Here is a 22,560-nt window from a genome sequence, read left to right as displayed (position 1 = left end):
AAGATGGTGTCCAAGAATCTTCTATTGTTGGCCTCACACTAATAGAAAACAACTCAGAATTCATGTTCCTTATGTTAAGTGCTTGGAGAGGAGCGTGTGGAAAGGGGAGGATCCGAAAGGTATGCACAGTGTCTCAGTTGCAGACGCAGTAACTTCCTCAGAAAGCAGAGTGAAAAGAGAAGCGCGAGCTCTGCCGCGTTGGTGCCAGATTGAAAATCAAATTACAGAACACTGAGGGGACTTGCGACATAGCTCTGGGCAAACAAGAGGAAATCGCGGAAATTAGTATCTGGGAATGAATTTTAACTTTGTATACAGGTTGTCAGGAAATATGTTAAGAGGATACTTTTACATGCCCTCTGAAATACTGTCATTCCCCAGAGGTCCATTATCAAATTTAGTTTTACTAATCCAGGTTTCCTGACTTTCATTTTGACTTTAAATGATCAGAAGATTCATGGACTCAACTCTAGTTTTTGATCCTGTTGAAAATAATTTATTTAATATCCTGCATCTTAATTGCAAAAAAAAAAAAAAAAAAAAAAGAGTGCCAAAAAACATTTTGTAAACTCGAGGACCTGGTTTTAAGGCTTTGTGAGACATAAACATACACATTACACTTCGTATAAAATGGCTGACTGGCTGTACTAGTTGCTTACGTATCCATACACATGCAAGTGTCCCGTCGGCTCCTGCTTTCAGGGGATTTATTTGGGGTTGAGCTATCTCGAGGCTTTCGGAGTGAGGCACAGCTGAACACCAGGCAGGAACATGTTGAAAGGAAGGTCCTTACTGCAAGCTGGGTGGAGAACAGAGAAAGAGAATTTGTGTCAGGCGGAGGTATGGCCCAAGGACACATTCCTACTAACCTCCTTCCTCCACATGGGACTCATGCCCGAGGCTTTCCACCACCCTTCAGAATGTGCCAGAAATTGGAGACTTAGTGATCAACACGTGATCCTACGGAAGACATTTCAGATTTAAACTATAGGAACTATGATAAAGACATTTGAGCTGTTTGATCAAAGGCATGACCAGTCCCCCATTCAAATTATGAGCATCACAATACTAATGATTTTGGAGTAGATCCTAGCCTAGGCTCAGTTATTCGAGATATATTTGCAGTTGTACAGGTTTACTGGAAGTTGAAAAGAGAGGCCAAGATGTGTTGAACACAGGGAAATCCTGTTAATAAATTGAAGAGGAATTGTTTGGCCGGGATTTATTATTCAATTATAAACCCGTAGAGTGGTTTTATTATTAGGATATGACATGTGCACCAATTAGCTACTTATTGCAAATATGTAACATTTTATTTTTCTCTTAGTAGTTCAGCAGTTTAGCTAGCTAAGTGGATGAAGTACTTGCCTAGCCCACAAAGCTCGAGTTCAGTGCTCACCCTGAAAAAAAGGAATGAAACTGGTTCTGTTACTGTTTGGGTCCATTTAGGTAACATAATACTAGTTCTCATTGCTTTAGTTTTTAAATAAAAAGATGACAAAGCTTTCCAAGTTGATGTCTTCTAACCGTGTCTCTGTAAAACCATCATACACTGAGGAAAAACTCAGAGCTAAGTCTCTTGTATGAAATAAGCAATAATCCACCGGGAGAGTCTTATGGATTTTTAACGTACTCTGAAGATAGACATTGTTGTAACATGCTGTTTATAGGTTGTTACTTTTCTCTTCAGAACGTGTAGTTTAATTCTAATCTCCCTGGAATAGGATAAAAAAGTTGCATTTCTTCAGTATTGGTTGGGAAATATACGCTTTTTAAGGAAAATTACATTTATCCCTTTGTTGGTCTTCAAAATTAAAGTTATGACTTAACGGGGTGGGGAAAATCCGAAGTGTGAGATTTTCTTTTCCTCGCACTGTCTTAACATAATTTAACTGAGAAGTTATGTTAAGAAAATATAATCATAATTTACTGAGAAGTTATGTTAGGAAAATATTAACATGAAAAAAGTCCTCGGTTATCAGTTTAAAAGTGTTAAATTTCTAAGAACTCCTGACGGGAATTGATAGTTTAAAACATTTTAGGAATGCGCTGCTCACCATGGCATGTACCTTCCAAAACTCTTTTTGGATGGTGCTCAGGTATCTAGCAAGTGAATCACCCATCATCAAGAAGTCTAGTGGAAGAGAAGAACCAAGACAGAGCTCCTTCTTGGTAGCTTCTCCCAGAATGTTCTGGAACACTAGCAATCCACCTTTGCCTTTCACTCTTGGTGTCTTCCTTTTTTTTTTTTTTTTTTTTGAAACTTGGATATTTGTATCCATTCAATGAAAATACACATGCATAGACATCCTCCATTCCATGAAAAGGTGCATGCATAGACATCCTGTGGATTTCTATCTCTCTTCCCCTCATCTTCATTTTTGCATCCCTGATTAGAAAGCAAATCAAATTTGTAAGCTGCGTCCTGCTCCTTGCGCATGTGGTCCCCTGCACATGTCTGATAGGAAGGCAACCTCTCCACCCTATCAAACTGAATGCAAGTCAAGAAGTCTAACTATTTAAACTTAATAGATAACAAAGGCAAGTGATAGACGGGAGTTTCGGTTTAGTGATTAATAAGTAAACTTGTTTTATGGAATGAATAATATATGGATATGATCTCCATTTACAGAGAGAAGGTGATTATTATATGTATATATGTTCTTCCTAAATATCCTTAAGGGATAGGTTCCACGACACCCAAATCTGATAACATTCAACCGTTCAGTTTTATACAGGAAAAGAGTCTGTATATATTTGATACAGATGCAGCCTTTCTTTTCTTCAAGTAATTACAATCCCCAGTTGGCTGACTCCTCAGAAGGGCAGTTCTGACTATACGGAGACTTGACTATATGTGTTTAAACCCAACCCTAGGCATATGCTACACTACAGTTCCCTTGCTTTCCTCTGTCTTGGCTTCATAAACATATTTTTTACATCTATAAATGCACCAGACTTAGACTAATATTATCTTTCTTTTATGTGCTTTTGTGATCTTTCAGCATTCCATACACTAATATAAAAAATTAAGAACCCACCTGGCTCCTGGGATAAATGTGCTTTTAGTATATTCAACTTTCAGTTGCATTGGATTTTATATTAGTTTAATTAGATAGTAATATAAGTAAAATAAAATCTAATTTTAACTTAAACCCTATGATTTGATTTTCTCTCATGTGTAGTTAACTTCTCTATCTGTGTGCAGATTCAAAATATCTCAGTTGAAGTGTCGGAGAGCCAGTGTTCTTTCCAAAAAGAGTCAATATTTTTGCAATTAATTATTTTATGGTACTTTTAGCTCCATAGAATAGCCGAAGTTAAACTCGAAGTTGCAATCCTGATATATTTTATTTGCTGTCTTCACTATCCAAGATTATCATATGGGTTGGATACTTTAAAAAAAAACATTTTTAAATGCTCCCAGATGAAATAATTATTGAACATTGCAGCTTATGATTCTATTTCTGACTTCAGGTAGAAGAAGGGATGCATCTTTTGATAACCGGCCCCAATGGTTGTGGGAAAAGCTCTCTGTTCAGAATCTTAAGTGGGCTCTGGCCTGTGTATGAAGGAGTCCTTTATAAACCACCTCCCCAACATATGTTCTATATTCCACAGAGGTAAGACTTTTTTTTGTATCAAATAGAAACAGTTGCTTTTGTGATTAAGTTGCGCTCATCTCTCAGGCCCTTTAGGTTACGCTCATTTAAGGTATTTTCACGTAGAGAAACTGTTGGGGAAATAAGGTGAGGCTCAGTTACTCCCTGAGTTCTGTCTTACTGCCTTGACGGTAATTGACCCTGGATCCATGCCACTTCCTGTAGTTTTCAGATCTGACAGCATGTTAAGAGTGTTCAAAGACTTCAGATGTCTTAGGAAAGAGTAAATGGCTCCAAAGAATAATTCGATGTCATGTTGCCTTCTTACAAAAATATAGGGCTCCGGTCCTATTCAGGCCTTTCTATCACGTTTTATACTTTAGCGTCCTGAGGTTGTCCATTCATGCTGCAGGGCCTTCTTCAGGTCTTTACTGTGTCTATGCTAGATAATAAATCTTAACTACCTTGACTGACATTGCATTAAGACTAAGACAAGCATAGAAAATCACATTGTTTTTCCCCAAATCGTTGGCCATCTTCCCTCATAACCACACAGAAGCATCTGAACACAAGGTTATATACTTGAGAATTAGAGTACTCGTTGTGGCGAGAGAAAGTCAACTGTAAATGAAAAATCAGCTCCCTTGGTCCAGAGATTTCTCCAAGTGTCGGCCAGGTTCAATAGACACTCCGTGTATTCTCTCTGGGTTATCTTGTGTGTCGCCCGGGTTAAGCAGACAGTCACGGTGTTCCCTCGGGATCAGAGGACTGCTCTGAGGTGTGCCACCATGCATCCAGGATGGGGATGTAAGGCTGGAGCACAAGGACGTGTCACACCGATGCCACGCAACATCGGACACTTCAGTCCTCTCTTTGCTGGTACACGGTGCGACCATTCTTCAGTTGGCCTGAGTTTTAGGCCATAAGCAGCAACTGGGCTCTGCGAACTTGTTTTCTTTCAAATGAGACTCACGGTGGAGGCAGCAGGATGCTGTCTGGTGTGCAGGAAGATATTGTTAGCACCTGTGTTTAACACAGCTAGAATGCCACACGGCGCCAGGAGCATCGTTTCCTTTCTGTCCTTTCGGAAACCTTGGTTCGGTTTATGTTTTACGAGTGAATGTAGCATATAGCTTTCCTTCAGCTTTGTACTTAAGCAATAAATATAGAACCATGAGGAAAAATGGTCTATAAGAAACATATTCTTGGGGTTGGGGATTTAGCTCAGTGGTAGAGCACTTGCCTAGCAAGCACAAGGTCCTGGATTCAATCCTCAGCTCCGGGAAAAAAAAAGAAAGAAAGAAAGAAAGATATTCTTAATGAAAATAAGAGTGTAAAGAAAAGCTACCATTTTACCCTTTAGATATTTCACATATTATGTGAATGAAACACTCCTTGAATATGTGTGTGTGTGTGTGTGTGTGTGTGTGTGTGTGTGTGTGTATAGTGGCAGGACTTTTCTAAGAGATGGGCAAGTTTATGAAAGTGACCTTTACCCTCAGAGTGAACCAACCATGATGTTTTACAATAAGCAGAAATCATTAGGAAATTTTGTCTTATGAAATGTATTTTTGCCTAAGCAAAAATGTCAACTCCAACCTAATTAAGAAAAAAAATAAGCAGGAGTGATCTATATTTTAATTTTTAAATGATTTTGCCTTCAATCAGTTCACTTTAATTATATGCATCTAGAGGCAGGGGGAATTGTGTTTAACCTTACAATTTTACAGAGTCCCATTCCTTCCGTTTTTGCTTAACAATTACTTAAAACACGAACATAAACTAAGAAAATCTAATTGTAGCATTTATTTCTAGTATTCTGGAAGGAAGTGGGTTTTTTTTCAAGTAGATTCTGAAATGATCACATAATATTTTATTACCTAAAAGAAGATGACAGTCTGACCACTTTAAAATATGACAGTAAGTGGTCTAAGAGGATCACATAAATGGCTCCTATGATTAATTCTTTACTACTTCTTACTGCCCTCTAGTAACAGAATGTAATATCACTACTAGTTTGGGAGAAAAAAAAACAAAATAGAATTGGGGGCCCAAGTATGAACTCTGCAAGTCATTAAATAGGCTCACACTTAATCACTATGATTGAAGGATTTCTCCTTAGAGGCTAGGTCTCCTTATACATTGATTAAATGGAAAATACATTGCTCCTTTCACTGGGGTAAACTCAGTAGGTTTTATGAGAGCAGGTCTCTTATGTTGTGTGGTAAGCAAAATAACACTATTCAGGGTGGAGTCAGAACTTGGGTTTTACCAAACTTTCACACACAGAGACCCAAACAAAAACTCTCCTCTGGCTCGAGTTGTACGTTGGGAAACAAGCATTCCTGAGAAATTATGAAACCGCCCTAGTATTTCCCCAGTTGGTGTCTTCTAATGCATTAGCAATGCTAATAAGAAGAAGCAGATCTTTAGAAATCTGAGCCATAGTACAAGAATACAGACTTGTTCTCTGTAAACTGAGTTCAAACCGTTTTCCCTCACCCCGTCTCTTCCAGGACAGAATAGAAAAGCTGGCACATCTGTAGGATTTAAGACAGAGCATTTTGCCTGAAACATACATTAGGCGTTGAATGACAGGATCTGGGGGACTTTGCTCAAATGGTACTGAGATACGTATTCTGGCATTTCCAACCGAGACTGAATGTCTTGTACATTATCACTGCACTCCTTAACCAGGTGACTGACGCCCATCACCCCTGCTGGATCAGCTCTCCTGACTTTCAGAAAGCATCATCCACTTGGGCATCTCCTGAATTATTGCGTCAGTTCTCGGTGTGTTTTCCTCTTCTTCCCGGGCCTCTGAGGATAAAGCTTATGACCCTTCTGTTCTTGCTTTCATTTCTCTACTACCTATGGCCCATCACTCACCCACTTAAGCCTTGGCGAGTTTCCGTCTGCCTGCCGCTGTCCCAGCCCCCAAAGCCAGAATTAACCTGTGTTTGTTGAGTTTTCTTCCTCATCAACTCCATCAATGCCCTAGCAGTCCTCAGAGTGGGACACAGAAATGGGACTTTAGAGAAGGGATAGGAATTGTAGAGGGCAGGGAAGAAGGGCAGACTGGCAACCTCTCCTTGCTTTAGTTAACCCTCAGAGGATCATCTATCTGTATGCTTCACACTCTCTTCTCGGCGACCTACCACTCAATACTTCAAATGTCCCCACTGTCACTATTCTTACCTGGAAGAAACCTCTCAGGCCAGGAGTGTTAACAGATCGTCTTACTCCTCAAAGCCACATGTCCATATGCTGAGAGAGAGATTCGGTCCTCCTACAGTCATAAATCAAAATCTGTATAAATTCTACCCAGTTATAACTCTGAGTCTTGGGAAACAAAACTTCAGTAAAACGAGAGGAGGAGTGTTTTTTTTTTTTGGTTCTCTTTTTTCGGAGCTGGGGACCGAACCCAGGGCCTTGCGCTTCCTAGGTAAGCGCTCTACCACTGAGCCAAATCCCCAGCCCGAGGACGAGTGTTCTTATAAGGATTGTGTTGGTTGACATAAACCTCCTGGAGTGGGCAGTGCTTGTGCTGGATCCACGGCCTCAGCTTGCTGGGCACACACACGCCCACTGAGCCTTACCCCAGAACTGAATGACTGACAGACAGATTTCCCTTCTATTGGCAAACCTGCCCGGCATCTTACACGGTGAACCGTCTGTCTGCTTCGTTACTCGCGCTGGGTATGTTGCCTACTCCTCTTTTCTGAAGCAATGAACAGGGTTCAGTAGACGGAGGCTGATTCCTTGCTTTATAAGTTCTAGACGCGAAGAGTCAAATGGCGTGATTTTCGTAAGACTAAATACCTCTTTTGAGTTGAGTAGCTCTCGTTTTTGCTACAAACCACCAGGGTATTAGGAAAGATATTATGCATTCAGGACGCAAATCCTGAGCTTGCTGTGTATGAAAAAGCGCGGTGACATGATTGGTTCAAGCTGCGCATTTTTCAGTGCCTGACAGCGAGTATTCATGATTAGCTCCGCCTTCTTTCTGGCCAAACAGTCACAGAAATTGGCTATAACTCTTCGACTGTACACTCCCCATAGCTTAGAGTTTAAAATGTTGTCGACTTTTTTATCAATATTGTCCAGTGAAACTTTATAATTTTAAATTTCCACCTTCTATTCATTTAAATCATTCTTTTTTCCTTTCACTTCTTTAGCGCAATTACTGCTCAACTCAGGAAGTGTTTTAGCATTTTAGGTTATTGTTTTTAGGGACTCTGAGCACAAAGATGGGGATCCTTCTTTTCAGTGTTCTCTCCTTTTCCCCCCTTTGTTTCAAATATAAAATAATAAAAAAAACAGAAAAATCTAACAAACAATAAATTTATATAAAAAATCAGTTCAATGCTAGCACAGAAAAATAAGAATGTAATGCAAATTTTTAAAGTAGCTAAGATGTTTGTAATAATTAGTAGCCATAAAACATAATTATTGGGGAGGGATCTCATCTTAATTACCCTTACTATGGGAGCTAATAGTTTTTTAAAAATAAGTATATATGTACGATTTCACAGAAAAACAATTACAATTTCCTGCTACAGTTCTTTCCCGGGAGGAGCAAAAATTATTTCAGGAGTATGTATTTCAGATATTTCTACTAGATCCTTGAAAAACGAATAGGAAATTAAGCATTACAAAACTATAATTATTTTTGCTTCATCTGTCAACCACAGAAAAAATAGCTGTTTTTCAAATTTAAATATTATTACAATGTATTATTCACATATGTGAATACACTATAGCTATCTTCAGACACACCAGAAGAGGGCATCGGATTCCATCACAGATGGCTGTGAGCCACCATGTGGTTGCTGGGAATTGAACTCAGGACCTCTGGAAGAGCAGTCACTGCTCTTAACTGCTGAGCCATATCTCTAGTAATCCTGCAGTGTTATTCAAAATTATGTAATATATAAATTTATTGTTTCAAATACATAAAAATTATTTCCAGCATGCGATTTATATATAAATATATAAAATAATACACAAATATGTTAACTACTAGTATATAATTATTCATTCTTGATCTGAGTGCCATATTAAAAATACAGTATTAAGAAATCAAGGCTAAAAAAATAAGAAATTGTAAGTTCTAAGTACTTCGGTGACGTTGCAGGGTTACCCTGCTTCTATAACACTGAAGGCGTCTGAGGACTCTGAGCGTTTTGAGTCCTTTGCAGCCCTGTAAACTGCATCAGTGAACTACACGGCTCCAAAAGAAAGGATCCAGATAAACTCGAAGTATTTTCCTACGTACTCAACCGGATCTATCTTTAAAGTCTCCCACAGATGCCTATTGCCCACTAACCATATTATGTCTAATAAAATTTACCGGGGCTAGGGATTTAGCTCAGTGGTAGAGCGCTTACCTAGGAAGCGCAAGGCCCTGGGTTCGGTCCCCAGCTCCGAAAAAAAGAACCAAAAAAAAAAAAAAAATTTACCATAGGGTAAAAGCGAGCAGACAATACTCTGAAGAGGTCAGTTACTCCACATTCACTTGTTTTTTTCCCTCAGGAGACTTTTTCTCAGTGTTAGGGATCAACCAGCACTGAGCAGAAGGCAAGCACTACCTCAGGGAGCTACACCTCCTTTAAGTTTCGCCTTCTCTTAAAGAACTCAAGAGAAACAAACCATTTTGTTGAATTACAGACCAAGTATTGAGTGCCTTCCTTTGCACTTGTGGGTTTTTGGGTTTTTGTTGTTGTTTGTTTGTTTGTTTTGGGTTTTTTGATTTTTTTTTAATTTACATTTCGAATGTTATTCCCTTTCCCGGTTTCCCCTCCATAAACCCCCTATTCTATCCCCCCTCCCACTTCTTCTATGAAGGTGTTTCCCCACCCCCAAACCATCCACCCCTTCCCGCCTCCCTACCCGGACATTTCCCTACACTGCCGGGGAAGGGTCTAGCTTTGGCAGGACCAAGGGCCTCTCCTCCCATCAGTGCCCAACAAGGCCATCCTCTGCCACATATGCAGCTGGAGCCCTGGGTCAGTCCATGTATATAGTCTTTGGGTGGTGGTTTAGTCCCAGGGAGCTCTGGTTGGTTGCTATTGTTGTTCGTATGGGGTTGCAAGCCCCTTCAGCTCCTTCAATCCTTTCTCTAACTCCTGATGGGGACCCCGTTCTCAGTTTAATGGTTGGCTGCTAGCATTCTCCTCTGTATTTGTCAGGCTCTGGCAGAGCCTCTCAGGAGACAGCTATATCAGGCTCCTGTCAGCATGTACTTCTTGGCATCAGCAATATTGTCTGGGTTTGGTGGCTGTATATATATGAGCTGGATCACCAGGTGGGGCAGGCTCTGAATGGCCATTCCCTCAGTCTCTGCTTCAAACTTTGCCTCCATATCTCCTCCTATGAATATTTTTGTTTCCCCTTCTAAGAAGGACTGAAGCATCCACACTATGGTCATTCTTCTTCTTCAGCTTCATGTAGTCTGTGGATTGTATCTTGGATAATTTGAGCTTTTGGACTAATATCCACTTATCAGTGAATGCATACTGTGTATGTTTTCCTTGTGATTGGGTTACCTCAGTCAGGATGGTATTTTCTAGTTCAATCCATTTGCCTATGAATTTCATGAAGTCATTGTTTTTAATAACTGAGTAGTGCTCCATTGTGTAGATGTACCACATTTTCTGTATCCTTTCCTCTGTTTAAGGACATCGGGGTTCTTGCCAGCCTCTGGCTATTATAAATAAGGCTGCTATGAACATAGTGGAATGTATGTCCTTGTTATATGTTGGAGCACCTTTGGGTATATGCCCAGCAGTGGTATAACTGGGTCCTCAGGGTAGTACTATGCCCAATTTTCTGAGGAACCTCCAGACTGATTTCCAGAATGGTTGTACCAGTCTGCAATCCCACCAACAATGGAGGAGTGTTTCTCTTTCTCCACATCCTTGCCAGCATCTGTTGTCACCTGAGTTTTTGATCTTAGCTATTCTGACTGGTGTGAGGTGGAATCTCAGGGTTGATTTGATTTGGATTTCCCTGATGAATAAGAATGTTGAACATTTTTTAGATGCTTCTCAGCCATTTGATATTCCTCAGCTAAGAAGTCTTTGTTTAGTTCTGAACCCCATTTTTAAACAGGTTTATTTGATTCTCTGGAGTCTAACTTCTTGAATTCTTTGTTTATATTAGATATTAGCTCTCTATCAGTTGTAAGATTAGTAAAGATCTTTTCCCAATCTGGCAGTTGCCCTTTTGTCCTAATGACAGTGTCCTTTGCCTTACAGAAGCTTTGCAATTTTTTGAGGTCCCATGTGTTGATACTTGATCTTAAAGCATAAGCCATTGATGTTCTGTTCTGGAATTTTTCCCAGGTCCATGTGTTTGAGGGTCTTCGCTGCTTTTTCTTCTATTAATTTGAGTGTATCTGGTTTTATGTGTAGGTCTTTGATCCACTTGGACTTAAGCTTTGTACAGGGTGATAAGCATGGATCGATCTGCATTCTTCTACATGCTGACCTCCAGTTGAACCAGCACCATTTGTTGAAAATGCTATCTTTTTACCACTGGATGGTTTTAGCTCCTTTGTCAAAGATCAAGTGACCATAGCTGTGTGGAATTGTTTCAAGTTTCTCTCCATTTAGTTTGATGTTGGCTACTGGTTTGCTGTATATTGTTTTTTACTATGTTTAGGTATGGACCTTGAATTCCTGATTTTTCTAAGACTTTTAACATGAAGGGCTGTTGAATTTTGTCAAATGCTTTCTCAGCATCTAATGAGATGATCATGGGGTTTTTTCTTTGAGTTTGTTTATATAGTGGATTACGTTGATAGATTTCCGTATCTTAAACCATCCTTGCATCCCTGGGATGAAGCCCGCTTGATCGTGATGGATGATTGTTTTCATGTGTTCTTGGATTAGGTTTGTGAGAATTTGATTGAGGATTTTTGAGTCAATATCCATAAGGGGAATTGTTCTGAAGTTGTCTTTCTTTGTTGGGTCTTTTTGATGGTTTAGGTATAAGCATAATTGTGGCTTCATAGAAGGAATTGGGTAGCGTTCCTTCTGTTTCCATTTTGTGGAATAGTTTAGACAGTATTGGTAGTAGGTCTTCTATGAAGGTCTGAGAGAATTCTTGTGCCTGTGTTATAGTCAACAATCTCACCGCATTACTTCATTCTGCTGCTTCATTCTGTACCGACAATAAACTGAATGCAATCAGTGACTCTACAAACAAATTAGGTCAAGTTCCGAGTCGAGTGGCAGTACTGTCATAGTGAGACTGGGTATACCCCAGAACCACCTCTCTGCAGTTCATCATCAGACCCGTTGCTCTATACCGTATAGCATACAGCATAGTAAGCATGCCGAAACCTGGATGTGAATGATGACGTCATCCACTATCAGCCCTCCGGGAGGCTGCATGGCGAAGCCTTCAGAGGCACTCATGGACTGGATGCGCAGCTGTGTGTGCCACGCGGCAGGGCATCAACGTCTATGCTTTAGGCAAAGGTTGAAGGACATCTCCTGATCTGTGCTAAATCGGAGCTAGCATCCATTTAAAGGCAGCAAGCGTTTGCTTTCCTAAGGTCCTGAGTAGTTGGTGAGTGCCCTGCGACAGCCGCTCAGTGGCCCTACTTTCAACCAATGTGACTGTTACTAGACGTGCATTTAAGACACATCCTCATGCGACTGCTTAAGATGATTGCATAATCAAATGAACATGGACTGTAGGCGTGTAGAAAACATAGAACGGAAAAGGAGAGTAAAGAGAAGGAGAGACTTTAAATGTATAGGGGAAACGTGACCGGAAGTGGTGCAGCCATCTTGGAAAGTTGCCTGAGCAGTTCTTTGCCCCTACAGTTCCATTCACTGGTTTATACCCACTACGCATCGTGCCCCAAAGAAGGAAACACTGAAATATCCTTCAGTAGATGAATGGATGAAGCAAATGTGGCACCCACCTGAAATACGAAGAGTGTGAATCAGCCCTAGAAAGGAACGTGGCACATTCTCAAACACACTTGTCGTTAAGAAGAACTCAGTCACAAGAGGGCACAGACTGTGTGAGTCTGTGTGTTTGGAACATTAGGAATAGGCGAAGCCATGGAGACAGAAAACGGATTACCTGCACCAAGCAGCCAGATGACAGTGTGTGATCCCAGCTATGGAGCGTACAGAGTAGGAGCCAAGAGAAGTATTCTCAAATTGGGAGTGATGGCCACCTGAATTTGTGGGTGTATTAAAAAACCCACTGAATTATAGATATTAAAGGCTAATATAATATTTGAATCATGTGCCAAGTTAAACAAAGATACTCAAGTGGTCCCTTGTATTACATATATGTGTAGCTGAAACACAAACTTTTATTTCAAATACTCATTAAGTATGTTACAAAATAATTACACACTAGTTAGCCCTCAAAGAAACACTATAAATACTATGAAAATGTAAGTGGGCATTTGGTCTGAAAAACATATTTGTATTTAAAGCCTTTCTCCTCAGGAAAGCACATAAAGCTGGTGTGATTTTTTTTTAAAGGATTTTTTTTAAATGTGTGTAAGCGCTTTGCCTGCGTGTGTTTCCATGTCCACATGAGTACCTGGTATGTATGGAAATCGGAGCAGGATATTAAGTCTGATGGGACTTGCAGACAACTGTGAACTGCCGTGTGGGTGCTGGGAAGCAAATGTGCTCTTAGCTGCCGAGCTGCAGCGGCTATCCCTTGCTGTCTGTATAAGACAGACCCTCAGCTAGGATGGTCTGATGTTCCTCACAGAGCCACTCAGGTTGTACAGGCTATTCGGAGTCTCTGTCTGTGTTAGTTTCCACTGCTGCTACCACAGAAAACCAGTAGCTTGCAGCAATGGAGAGCCATTCCCTCACAGTTTGGGACTTACAGGCCAAGCTCTTATCAGTTTACCGTTTGTGTGACGGGATCAGAGGGAAAGCAGAAAGGTGTTGCAGTGGGTAATGCATTTTCTATGTAAGCAAAAAGAAGTCCACCATATTGCCTACAGGATGTGACCTTCTGAAAGGGTGGCTTTCAGATGTCCCAGATGGGATGGAATTAGGAAACTGTTTTTAACCACTTTATAATTAATTGAGGCTTATGTAGCCAAAGTTACTTAATTTTTTCCACTCCTATACCTTTCTTCCTCTCTTCTGTGGCCATCATATCTCTCTGATACTTAAAAACAACATCCAGTTTCTTGCTTTTCAACTAATTGTTTAGTTAATTTTATTCATCAATTAGTAACATTTTAACGTGACCATAAAATCGAAAGTTGTATTGAAAAGACGTGGCACACACCTTTAACCCCAGCACTTCAGAGACAGCAGCAGGCAGATCTCTATGAGTTTCAGGTAAGTGTGATCTACAAAGACAGTGTCAGGATAGCCATGGCTACAAAGTGAAACTCTGTCTCCAAAAATAAAGAAAAGAAAAAGAAAGAGGGAGGGAGGAAGAAGGAAAAGAAAATGAAAGGAAGGAAGTAAAGATATAGAAAGAAGAAAGAAGGAAGGAAAGAAAGAGAGAGAGAAAGAACAAAGAAAGAAAGAAAGAAAGAAAGAAAGAAAGAAAGAAAGAAAGAAAGAAAGAAAGAAAGAAAGATGTTTAGAAAGGATGTTTTCTGTCTGTTCTACTCTATCCATTTCACCTCCTTGGGCAACCTCACTAGTCTCTGGTTCACTTTTCCTGTTTCTTTCCGTAGGTGCAAACAAATGTATGTATTTATATCACCCTTCATTTTCTTTTCATAGAAGGTGACATACTGTCTACCTCTGGTTCTCAACTGGGGTTCCTAGCTTCATCACCTAGGAATATTCGTCCCCTTGGGGAGACTTGTAGCCAATTCTTTGATCATGTTTGAGAAGTTGCTACTGACATCTAGTGGATAGAGGCCAGGTATACCACAAACCTTCCCACAGCAGGCCGCCCTAGGCAAGGACAGCTCACCCACAGCCAGCCTGTCCCGGCTGCCTTTGAGGTGTCCTGATCGGGGTCTGCCTTTACATTTTCCTTTTGAGCCGAATGATGGTCACAGAACTGACTCTGTAGTACTTATGTGTGCCTGCCTGGTCCTTTTAGCACATCATAGTAGCTACAGACAGACAGTGGTGCATCATAGTAGCTACAGACAGACAGTGGTGCATTAGAGTAGCTACAGACAGACAGTGGTGCATCACAGTAGCTACAGACAGACAGTGGTGCATCACAGTAGCTACAGACAGACAGTGATGTATCACAGTAGCTACAGACAGACAGTGGTGTATCACAGTAGCTACAGACAGACAGTGGTGCATCACAGTACCTACAGACAGACAGTGGTGCATCGCAGTAGCTACAGACAGACAGTGGTGCATCGCAGTAGCTACAGACAGACAGTGGTGCATCACAGTACCTACAGACAGACAGTGGTGCATCACAGTAACTACAGACAGACAGTGGTGCACTACAGACAGTTGACTCAAGGATTCTCTCTGCTCAGTCTTTCCCTTGGTTTTCATGCAATTTGCACTGTAATGGGTAAGCTTAGGCAAGTTTTCCTTTGGGGCATTTTGAGAAGATATCCTCCTTCTTCAAGAAAATTCCCCAAAGTGAGTCGAAAAGCAAATGGCACATCAATTCGCCCCATTTCCACCAAGGAGGTCGGATATTCAGCATTGTAATGGAACGTCTGTTTTACCCCATGGGCCTGTCAGCTGACAGAATTATCAAGCTGTTGAAGTTTTGCCTATCTGATGCACAAGAAAACTGTTGTCATTTTAATTTATATTTTCTTATTAATATCTTGCCTTTTAGTTTATTTGGTTACATGACTGTCAAAACTCCAGGTTTTATGTTTAGTGCAAATAATTTTGGATGTTCAGAAACAGTTGCTATCAAGCATATGTATTTGTCCAGGTTTTCTAGATGAACAAAACTAATGGAACATAGACAGACAGACAGACAGACAGACAGATAGATAAGAAATAGGTAGAGAGAGATTGATAGAGATATTGATTTAATTAGGAAAATGATTCAATTAAAGTATGTGTATATATATATATATGAAGGATTTATTACAGTGGTATACAGGCTGTGGTCTACCTAGTCCAACAATGGCTGTCTACCAACAGAAAGTTCAGTAATCCAGTTGTTCAGTCTACAAGACTGGATGTCTCAGCTGGTCTTCAGTATACACTGGAATCCTAAAGATGTAGTCTCTAATGCCAGTGAAGAAATGGACTTGCTAGTGAGGAGAGAGCAAGCAGGCAAAGAAGGACGCTCCCTCCTCCCCTGTCCTTTATATAGGCTGTCACCAGAAGGTCTAGCCCAAATTAAAGCTGGCTCTTCCCACCTCAGAGATCAAGATTGAAAGTCTGTCTTCCCACTTCACATGGTTTACTCACGAACAGAAGTTCCTCACTGCTGCACCCAGACTCTTGAGTTTTAGTTAGTTCCGGATTTAAATGACAACCAAGAATAGCCATCACGATGGTGAAACAAAATATTTTTATAGAAGATATCAAATGGTTTCAAAACTTTCCTGCATGTATATCGCAGTATTTTTTTCCATAAAGCAGGTATTATTTTTGAAGTGCGTCTGGGAAACATAATATAATCCTATAATTTAAATGATATAATTTAAATGTGTGTTCCAGACATCAGAATGTCACTCTGGATAAGTTAACATAACCTTTACACTAGGATTCACATGTGCTTGGTGTTTCATAGGCCGTACATGTCTCTTGGAAGTCTTCGGGATCAAGTCATTTATCCTGACTCGGTGGATGACATGCATGAGAAAGGTTATACAGACCGAGACCTAGAGCATATTCTGCACAGCGTCCACCTCTACCACATAGTCCAAAGAGAAGGAGGTAGAATGCGTCATTAATCTTAAATGTGGTTCAGCTTTCTATACTAAGCGAGTTTGGGCTGTGTGTGATGGTGTGTACCAGTCTTCTTAGCACTTGGGACACAGAGAGAAGAGGAGCAGGAACTCAAAGTCACCGTCCCCTCTGCGGCAAGTTTGAGACTAGTCCAGGTCACATCGAAACTTGTCTCAAAAAGAAATCAATTAATTGAATCAATAAACTTCTGTTTGGTATTGGTTACCAGATACCCAACGGAAGCAGCCTACGGGTTGACCTCCCCTTTCGCTAATGGTTCGTAGGTGTCAGATTGTCATGGTGTCGAGGATGCACGATGCTCTCACCAGAGCTGGCTTTCTCTTTCTCCTCCTTTGTCCTTCTTGGGCTTAACTTTAAGCCAATTCTTCTCTGTCGGTCTTTCCTCGCTGGAAGCGCCCTCACTAAGACACACAGACGACTTCCACAACGGGTGACTAACTCTAGTCAAGCTGACAGTTGTGATGACTGTCCCAAGTGTCTATGAAGCCTGTGGTTTCATTTGAATAGACATTATTAGACCGTAATCATATAAGTAGAGGTTTATGATTTTTTCCCATTATTGATATCTTGGTTTTGCTTAAATTGTGTTTAATACAGCACACTACAGTCCTCTTACTGAGTAACCATAACACCACATGTAGCGTCTAAAGACCTTGGTATTTAAATGCACAAGTGTCCTGAGTTCACTGACGTGCTTGCTAGATGTATGTGAAGTCTGCGATGAACCATGTGCTTGCCAGCTCTCTCAGGTTACATCAAACGGAATATTTGGAAGTGGCTCTCACACAACTTGTTTGTTTTTAGTCCCACAATCTTTCTAATACACACACACACACACACACACACACACACGCACACATGCAGGCACGCATGCGCGCAAACATCCACAGACCTATTTAGACCACAAATTAGAAATTACAGAACACAGACCTTTGTTGTAGGTTCCTTTAGCACAAGACATATAGGAAAGAGTGGGACTATGCATACCATAGGAGCTTTCGCTCCAATTATTTCCTAATAGTTGTGCTTTCAAATGTATCGATAAGTCACATGATTTTATAGCACAGAAAACTACCTAAAGAGCAAGCCAGAGTTCTAGGTTGATCTGTGCATGTATGGATCTCATGCTCTGTTTCCCAGCCTAATTAAATTATTTTGAGGGGAAAAAAAAAGTACAGTAGGTGCTTATGAATATCGGCTTTGGACTCAGAGTCAAATCCTAATTAGCACTGCTTTCTGCATCCTCAATGGTAAGATGGAAATATATTTTTTAGCGTGTCTGTGAATATGTAAATAACGCTATCTATACGTGTAGCGTTTACTGTGAGGGCTCATGCATACCAAGCACACATGAACCATGACCCTGATCCTTACAGTAAGCAAATGAAGCAGGCAGGAAAGACATCTCTACATTTCTCTTAACAGCGTCTGCACTTGGAGGGAAGCAGATTTTTCCTTTCGTGTCACGTGGCCAATGCCTTCTCGGTTTCAAAAGACCTTGACAGTATAAGGTCTACATACTATGGGAAGATTAATTGAGTTTGGAATCCAGTAATCCAAATAGAAATTTAAAATAAACATGAAATACTCAATTTTTTTTTTAGTCATGACATTGTAGAACTATTTTTAAGATGTGCCAAGCCTAGAGTTCTATACCTCCTTGCTTTGGACACATAACAAACTTCATTTGTTCTTTTTCCCACAAAGAAAGGAGTCTCTGGACCTTAGTAATATAGGAATGGTTACAGTTTGTTGAGTTTTACCGCACAGAATACATCACGTACAAACAATTGTATATCATTCTGTTCAGTGTTCATGGAAGCCCGTTCATGATGCTTGGGTGTCTCCATTACACAGGTTAAATCGGGGCGCTCCCTGCACGCCTGTTCCCACATAGCAGGTGGGACAGAACTGAAACACAGGTCTAAGTCTGAAAGACTTAACAGTAGTCACAGCCTGTGTTCTCATGTGCTTTTTGTCTCCTAGCTTTTCAGACATCAGGACTATTAATTTCACACAGACACTTCTTTCCTAAGGAACTAGTTTTACTCAATTTCTAAAACCAAAGCATCTAAGCGGTGCGGGGGGTAAATACTTCCAATTCCCAGTCTACGGCTTCCTTTGGAAGAAGCCTGTTGGAATTATGTAGATTAGCTGAAATGGGAAAATAACTACGTCTTATTCCCATAAACAGGTTCCAAAGTAGGGAAAAAATAAAACAGGTACAAAGAGACACAGCCGGGAACTGTACGCAGGCTCAGGAAGCAGGGAAAGGCTTTTCCGGTTAGCTGTCTTGGGCTCCGTAAATGAGCATCAAGCATGGTGGGTGTTGCCAGGGCTGCTGATGGAACCCTCGAGGTTCAGTAGAACAAAGGGTGCAGTGAATAAAAATAGGTAAAAGTTAACCTTCCTTTGACTGAAAAAGACTTTTCTCTCGTGCCCTGTTCTCAGCGCAGGGAACAGACCGTTCCCACCAGCGCCGTCCTCAGCAGCGCGGTCCTCAGCATCCTCATCAGTTGCATTTCATAATTACTGTAAAGTTGGGCCACAGGAAAGTATTGTTTCAAATTTTCTTTTTCCCAGAGGCAAGCCAGCATTTTTAAGTTTCAATATAGCCATATAAAGATCTATCTTTAAATAATGTCGAACAATATTCCCTCTAAAGAGATCAACCCAACGTCATCAGATGATGTTAAGGCCTTTCACTCCAGATTCTACTGTATTAATTTTATTTTTTTAAAAAATTACTCATCAGTTGTATGTATGTAAGGAGGTAAGGTACCTGGGGAGGCCAAGTGTTGGATCACTTGGAGCTGGCGTTACAGGTGGCTGCGGGCCACTTAACATGGGTGCTAGGATCCAAACTCAGGTCCTGTGCAAGGGCAGTATGTGCTCTTTCTTAACCACAGTCCTGGTATTTATTGTGTCTTTTGTTTTTTTATTTGATATATTTGTATTGGATTTTTATTTACATTTCAAATGTTATCCCCTTTCCTGGTTTCCCCTCTGCAACCCCCCCATCCCATCCCGTCTCCCCCTGCTTCTATGACGATGCTCCCCCACTCACCCACCCTCTCCCACCTCCCCGCCCTAAGCACTCCCCTACACTGGAGCATTGAGTCTTCACGGGACCAAGAGCCTCTCCTCCCATTGATGCCTGACAAGGCCATCCTCTGCTACATATGCAGCTGGCATCATGGGTCACTCCATGTGTACTCTTCGGTTGGTGGTTTAGTCCCCGGGAGCTCTGGGAGAGGGGAGGTCTGATTGGTTGATATCGTTGTTCTTCCTATGGGGCTGCAAACCCCTTCAGCTCCTTCAGTCCTTCCCCTAACTCCTCCGCTGGGGTCCCGGTGCTCAGTCCGATGGTTGACTGTGGGCATCAGCACTGCATTTGTCAGACTCAGGCAGAGCCTCTCAGGAGACAGCCATACCAGGCTCCTGTCAGCAAGCTCTTCTTGGAATCAGCAATAGTGTCTGGGTTTGGTGGCTGCATATGGGTGGATCCCCAGGTGAGGCAGTCTCTGGATGGCCTTTCCTTCAGTCTCTGCTCCACTCTTTGTTCCCTTATTTCTTTTAGACAGGAGCAATTCTGGGTTAAAATTTTGGATATGGGTGGGTGGCCCCATCCCTCATCCAGGGGCAGTGCTTAACCTCTGGATACGTCTCTAGAGGCTCTCTCTCTCTCTCTCTCCTTCGTTGGGTATTTCAGCTGATGTCATCCCCACTGGTCCTGGGAGCCTCTGGCTTTCTGTATTATGTCTTCTTCTCTCTCGTTTCTCTCACCTCCTCTAACTCCTCCTTTCTCGCCCTGCATTTACTTCAAATATGTTACTTTTATTGTAGTTCCGTTGTAACTTTTGGAACACAGATCACTTCCAGACTTCTTCAAATTTTAAAAATAACATAAGATGTATCCTTAAAAATATCCTACCCATCCTTTTTCTCTCTAATTTTCATCTTCCTACTTTGTTTAGCTTCTTATTCATAAATCCAGGCTCTTTTTTTCTTTCGAAACAGAGTATCACGGCATAGCCCAGGCTGGCGTGATCCTCCTGCTCCTGCCCCAGGATTGCAGGCATGTTACACTGAGCCTGGTTTAATTTTTCATGTTCTAAACTATGCGGCAAATTTTATAATAATTCCCAAAGAAAGAAACCATAAAGATAACTCCTGATTTAACAACATACGTTATTCTGTCGAAGGTGCTGGCTGACCTTTTGCATTCTAAAAGATAAACCCATGTTCTTTTAATCCACAAAAGAATTAAGTAATTGATCTGATCATTTGTTTTTCTCAGGCACCCATGGTAATAAAACAAAGATTCTGTGTCTTCCTGTACCTAAAGCCAGGTTTACTTAGATAGGTTAATAATGATACAGGTAAGGGAGAAGGTGGGTGTGTGGAGCGTGGTCTTCCTCCAATGGGAGAATTAAAGCCAGAGCACCAAAGCTGTGGAAATGTTGCCTTTAATGTTTGTCCAGTGTGGGCAGTCATTTTTTTCCTCCTCTGAAAATTGGAGTCTGCAAAAATGGAGCTGTGGTTTTGTTCTCAAGTCATCTTTTCAAGTCAATTATGTAAGATAGTCATTTAAATTTTTTCAGCTATTACAGAAGTGTTAACTTAGAACTATCAGATGTGTGCCTGGTATGTGTGTCTCTGCATTTTCAGAAGCACGGCTATGGTATATGCTGTTCTGAAACTTGGGTTCTCCTTTAAATGTTTCTGGTCCTGTTTTCACATTAGGATAGCGAGATAGTCATATAGATACATATGCTTGCCTTGCAAAGTGACATTAAGCAATCAGTCATTAAAATGTTCTAAGAGATAGGGCTGCATAAGCTGTGAAAACATCAAATAAACCTAGATCCTAGCTCTGAGAGACAAGTGTAACTCAGATGTTTCTATTTCTCCGTGAGTTTTTGGATCACCCACTTGTAAAACGCAAATAAAGGCCGCTATCTCGTAAGCTGTGGAATAATGAAGACTTGCATAAAGTACCAGGCTTGTGGGAACCGTTTAACCTAGTTCCTCCCACACGGTTTTGGGACTTGGCAATCGTCCTATGCAAATTATTAGATCTTCTCTCCCACTGCCCTCAAAAAAATCAGCATACGCTCACCAACCCTTTGAACAGACTGAGTAACAAACACACTTCATCGGTGCCAATGCTTACAACTCTTTCAAGACGTCTATCCGTGTGAGGAATTACTATCATATTTAAACTAAAATACTCAGACACATGGCTCTCAAGGCTGGCCACCTGCTCTACGGAACACAGGGCCCCTCCTGTTTCCAATCAAAGCAGGCCAGGAATCACTCGTCCAGAGTAGATGTGGTGACAAGTCAACGAGTCTCTGCAACCTGTATGTTTAGTTGTTTGTCTGTCTGTTTTTACTTTCCAGGATGGGATGCAGTCATGGATTGGAAAGATGTCCTTTCAGGAGGGGAGAAACAGAGAATGGGGATGGCACGGATGTTTTACCATAAGTAAGTGTGCTGCGTTCAGGGAACCCATAGTCATTACTGATAGAACAAGACAGTACTCAGCAGGACGAGGCAGTCTCGTCTTAGGTTAGATAACAACTGACCGGGAGACTGGACAGATGCTCAGTGGTTAGAGATGCTCCCACCAGTGAGCCCCTAGACCTTCCTCGTGTTGCCACCCGATACAGTAGTTCCTCATGCTGTGGTGACCCCCAACTATAAAATCATTGCGTTGCTGCTTCAAAACTGTGATTTTGCTTCTGTTATTAATCATAATGTAAGTATCTGATATGTGACCCCCCCCCCCCGACGGGGATCACAGCCCACAGGTTGGGAACCCCTGCCCTAGACCCATGTGGTGGAAAGGGACTCAACATCTACTGCACATTGTCCTCTGCCTTCCACACACACCGTGGTGCACACACCACACACGCGCTCACACACACATGCTCACACACGTACAAGTAAATGACAGCGAATCAATAAATCCTCGAAGCATTTTTAAAACCAAAGATAGGAGAAGACGGGGGACTGGATGGCATGTTTAAAAAAATGTATCTTAGGAGAGTTGTATAAAATCTTTACTTTTAGGTTTGCTT

At 41.2% G+C, this 22,560-nt stretch overlaps 1 protein-coding gene and 1 long non-coding RNA gene across 2 annotated transcripts in view; one reads left to right on the top strand and one right to left on the bottom strand.

Annotated features, from left to right (window-relative positions):
- Abcd2 (ATP binding cassette subfamily D member 2) overlaps positions 1-22,560 on the top strand; it is a 48,606-nt gene that overhangs the window by 13,319 nt on the left and 12,727 nt on the right. Inside the window, exons 6-8 of the mRNA NM_033352.2 lie at positions 3,478-3,623; positions 16,296-16,441; positions 21,880-21,964. Of these exons, the coding sequence (NP_203503.2) occupies positions 3,478-3,623; positions 16,296-16,441; positions 21,880-21,964 (377 nt within the window). The remainder of the gene's footprint in view (positions 1-3,477; positions 3,624-16,295; positions 16,442-21,879; positions 21,965-22,560) is intronic.
- Positions 474-14,215, bottom strand: LOC120093710 (uncharacterized). The gene is made up of 3 exons (XR_005487300.2): positions 12,541-14,215; positions 6,801-6,891; positions 474-799 (listed from the first exon to the last, which is right to left on the bottom strand). It is a non-coding gene; the product is annotated as an uncharacterized LOC120093710 (long non-coding RNA).

This window comes from Rattus norvegicus, chromosome 7, assembly GCF_036323735.1.
Source record: "Rattus norvegicus strain BN/NHsdMcwi chromosome 7, GRCr8, whole genome shotgun sequence".
Classification (NCBI taxonomy): Eukaryota; Metazoa; Chordata; class Mammalia; order Rodentia; family Muridae; genus Rattus; species Rattus norvegicus.
The sequence above is the reverse complement of the archived record's forward strand: the minus strand, read 5'-3'. Positions and strand labels throughout refer to the sequence as shown.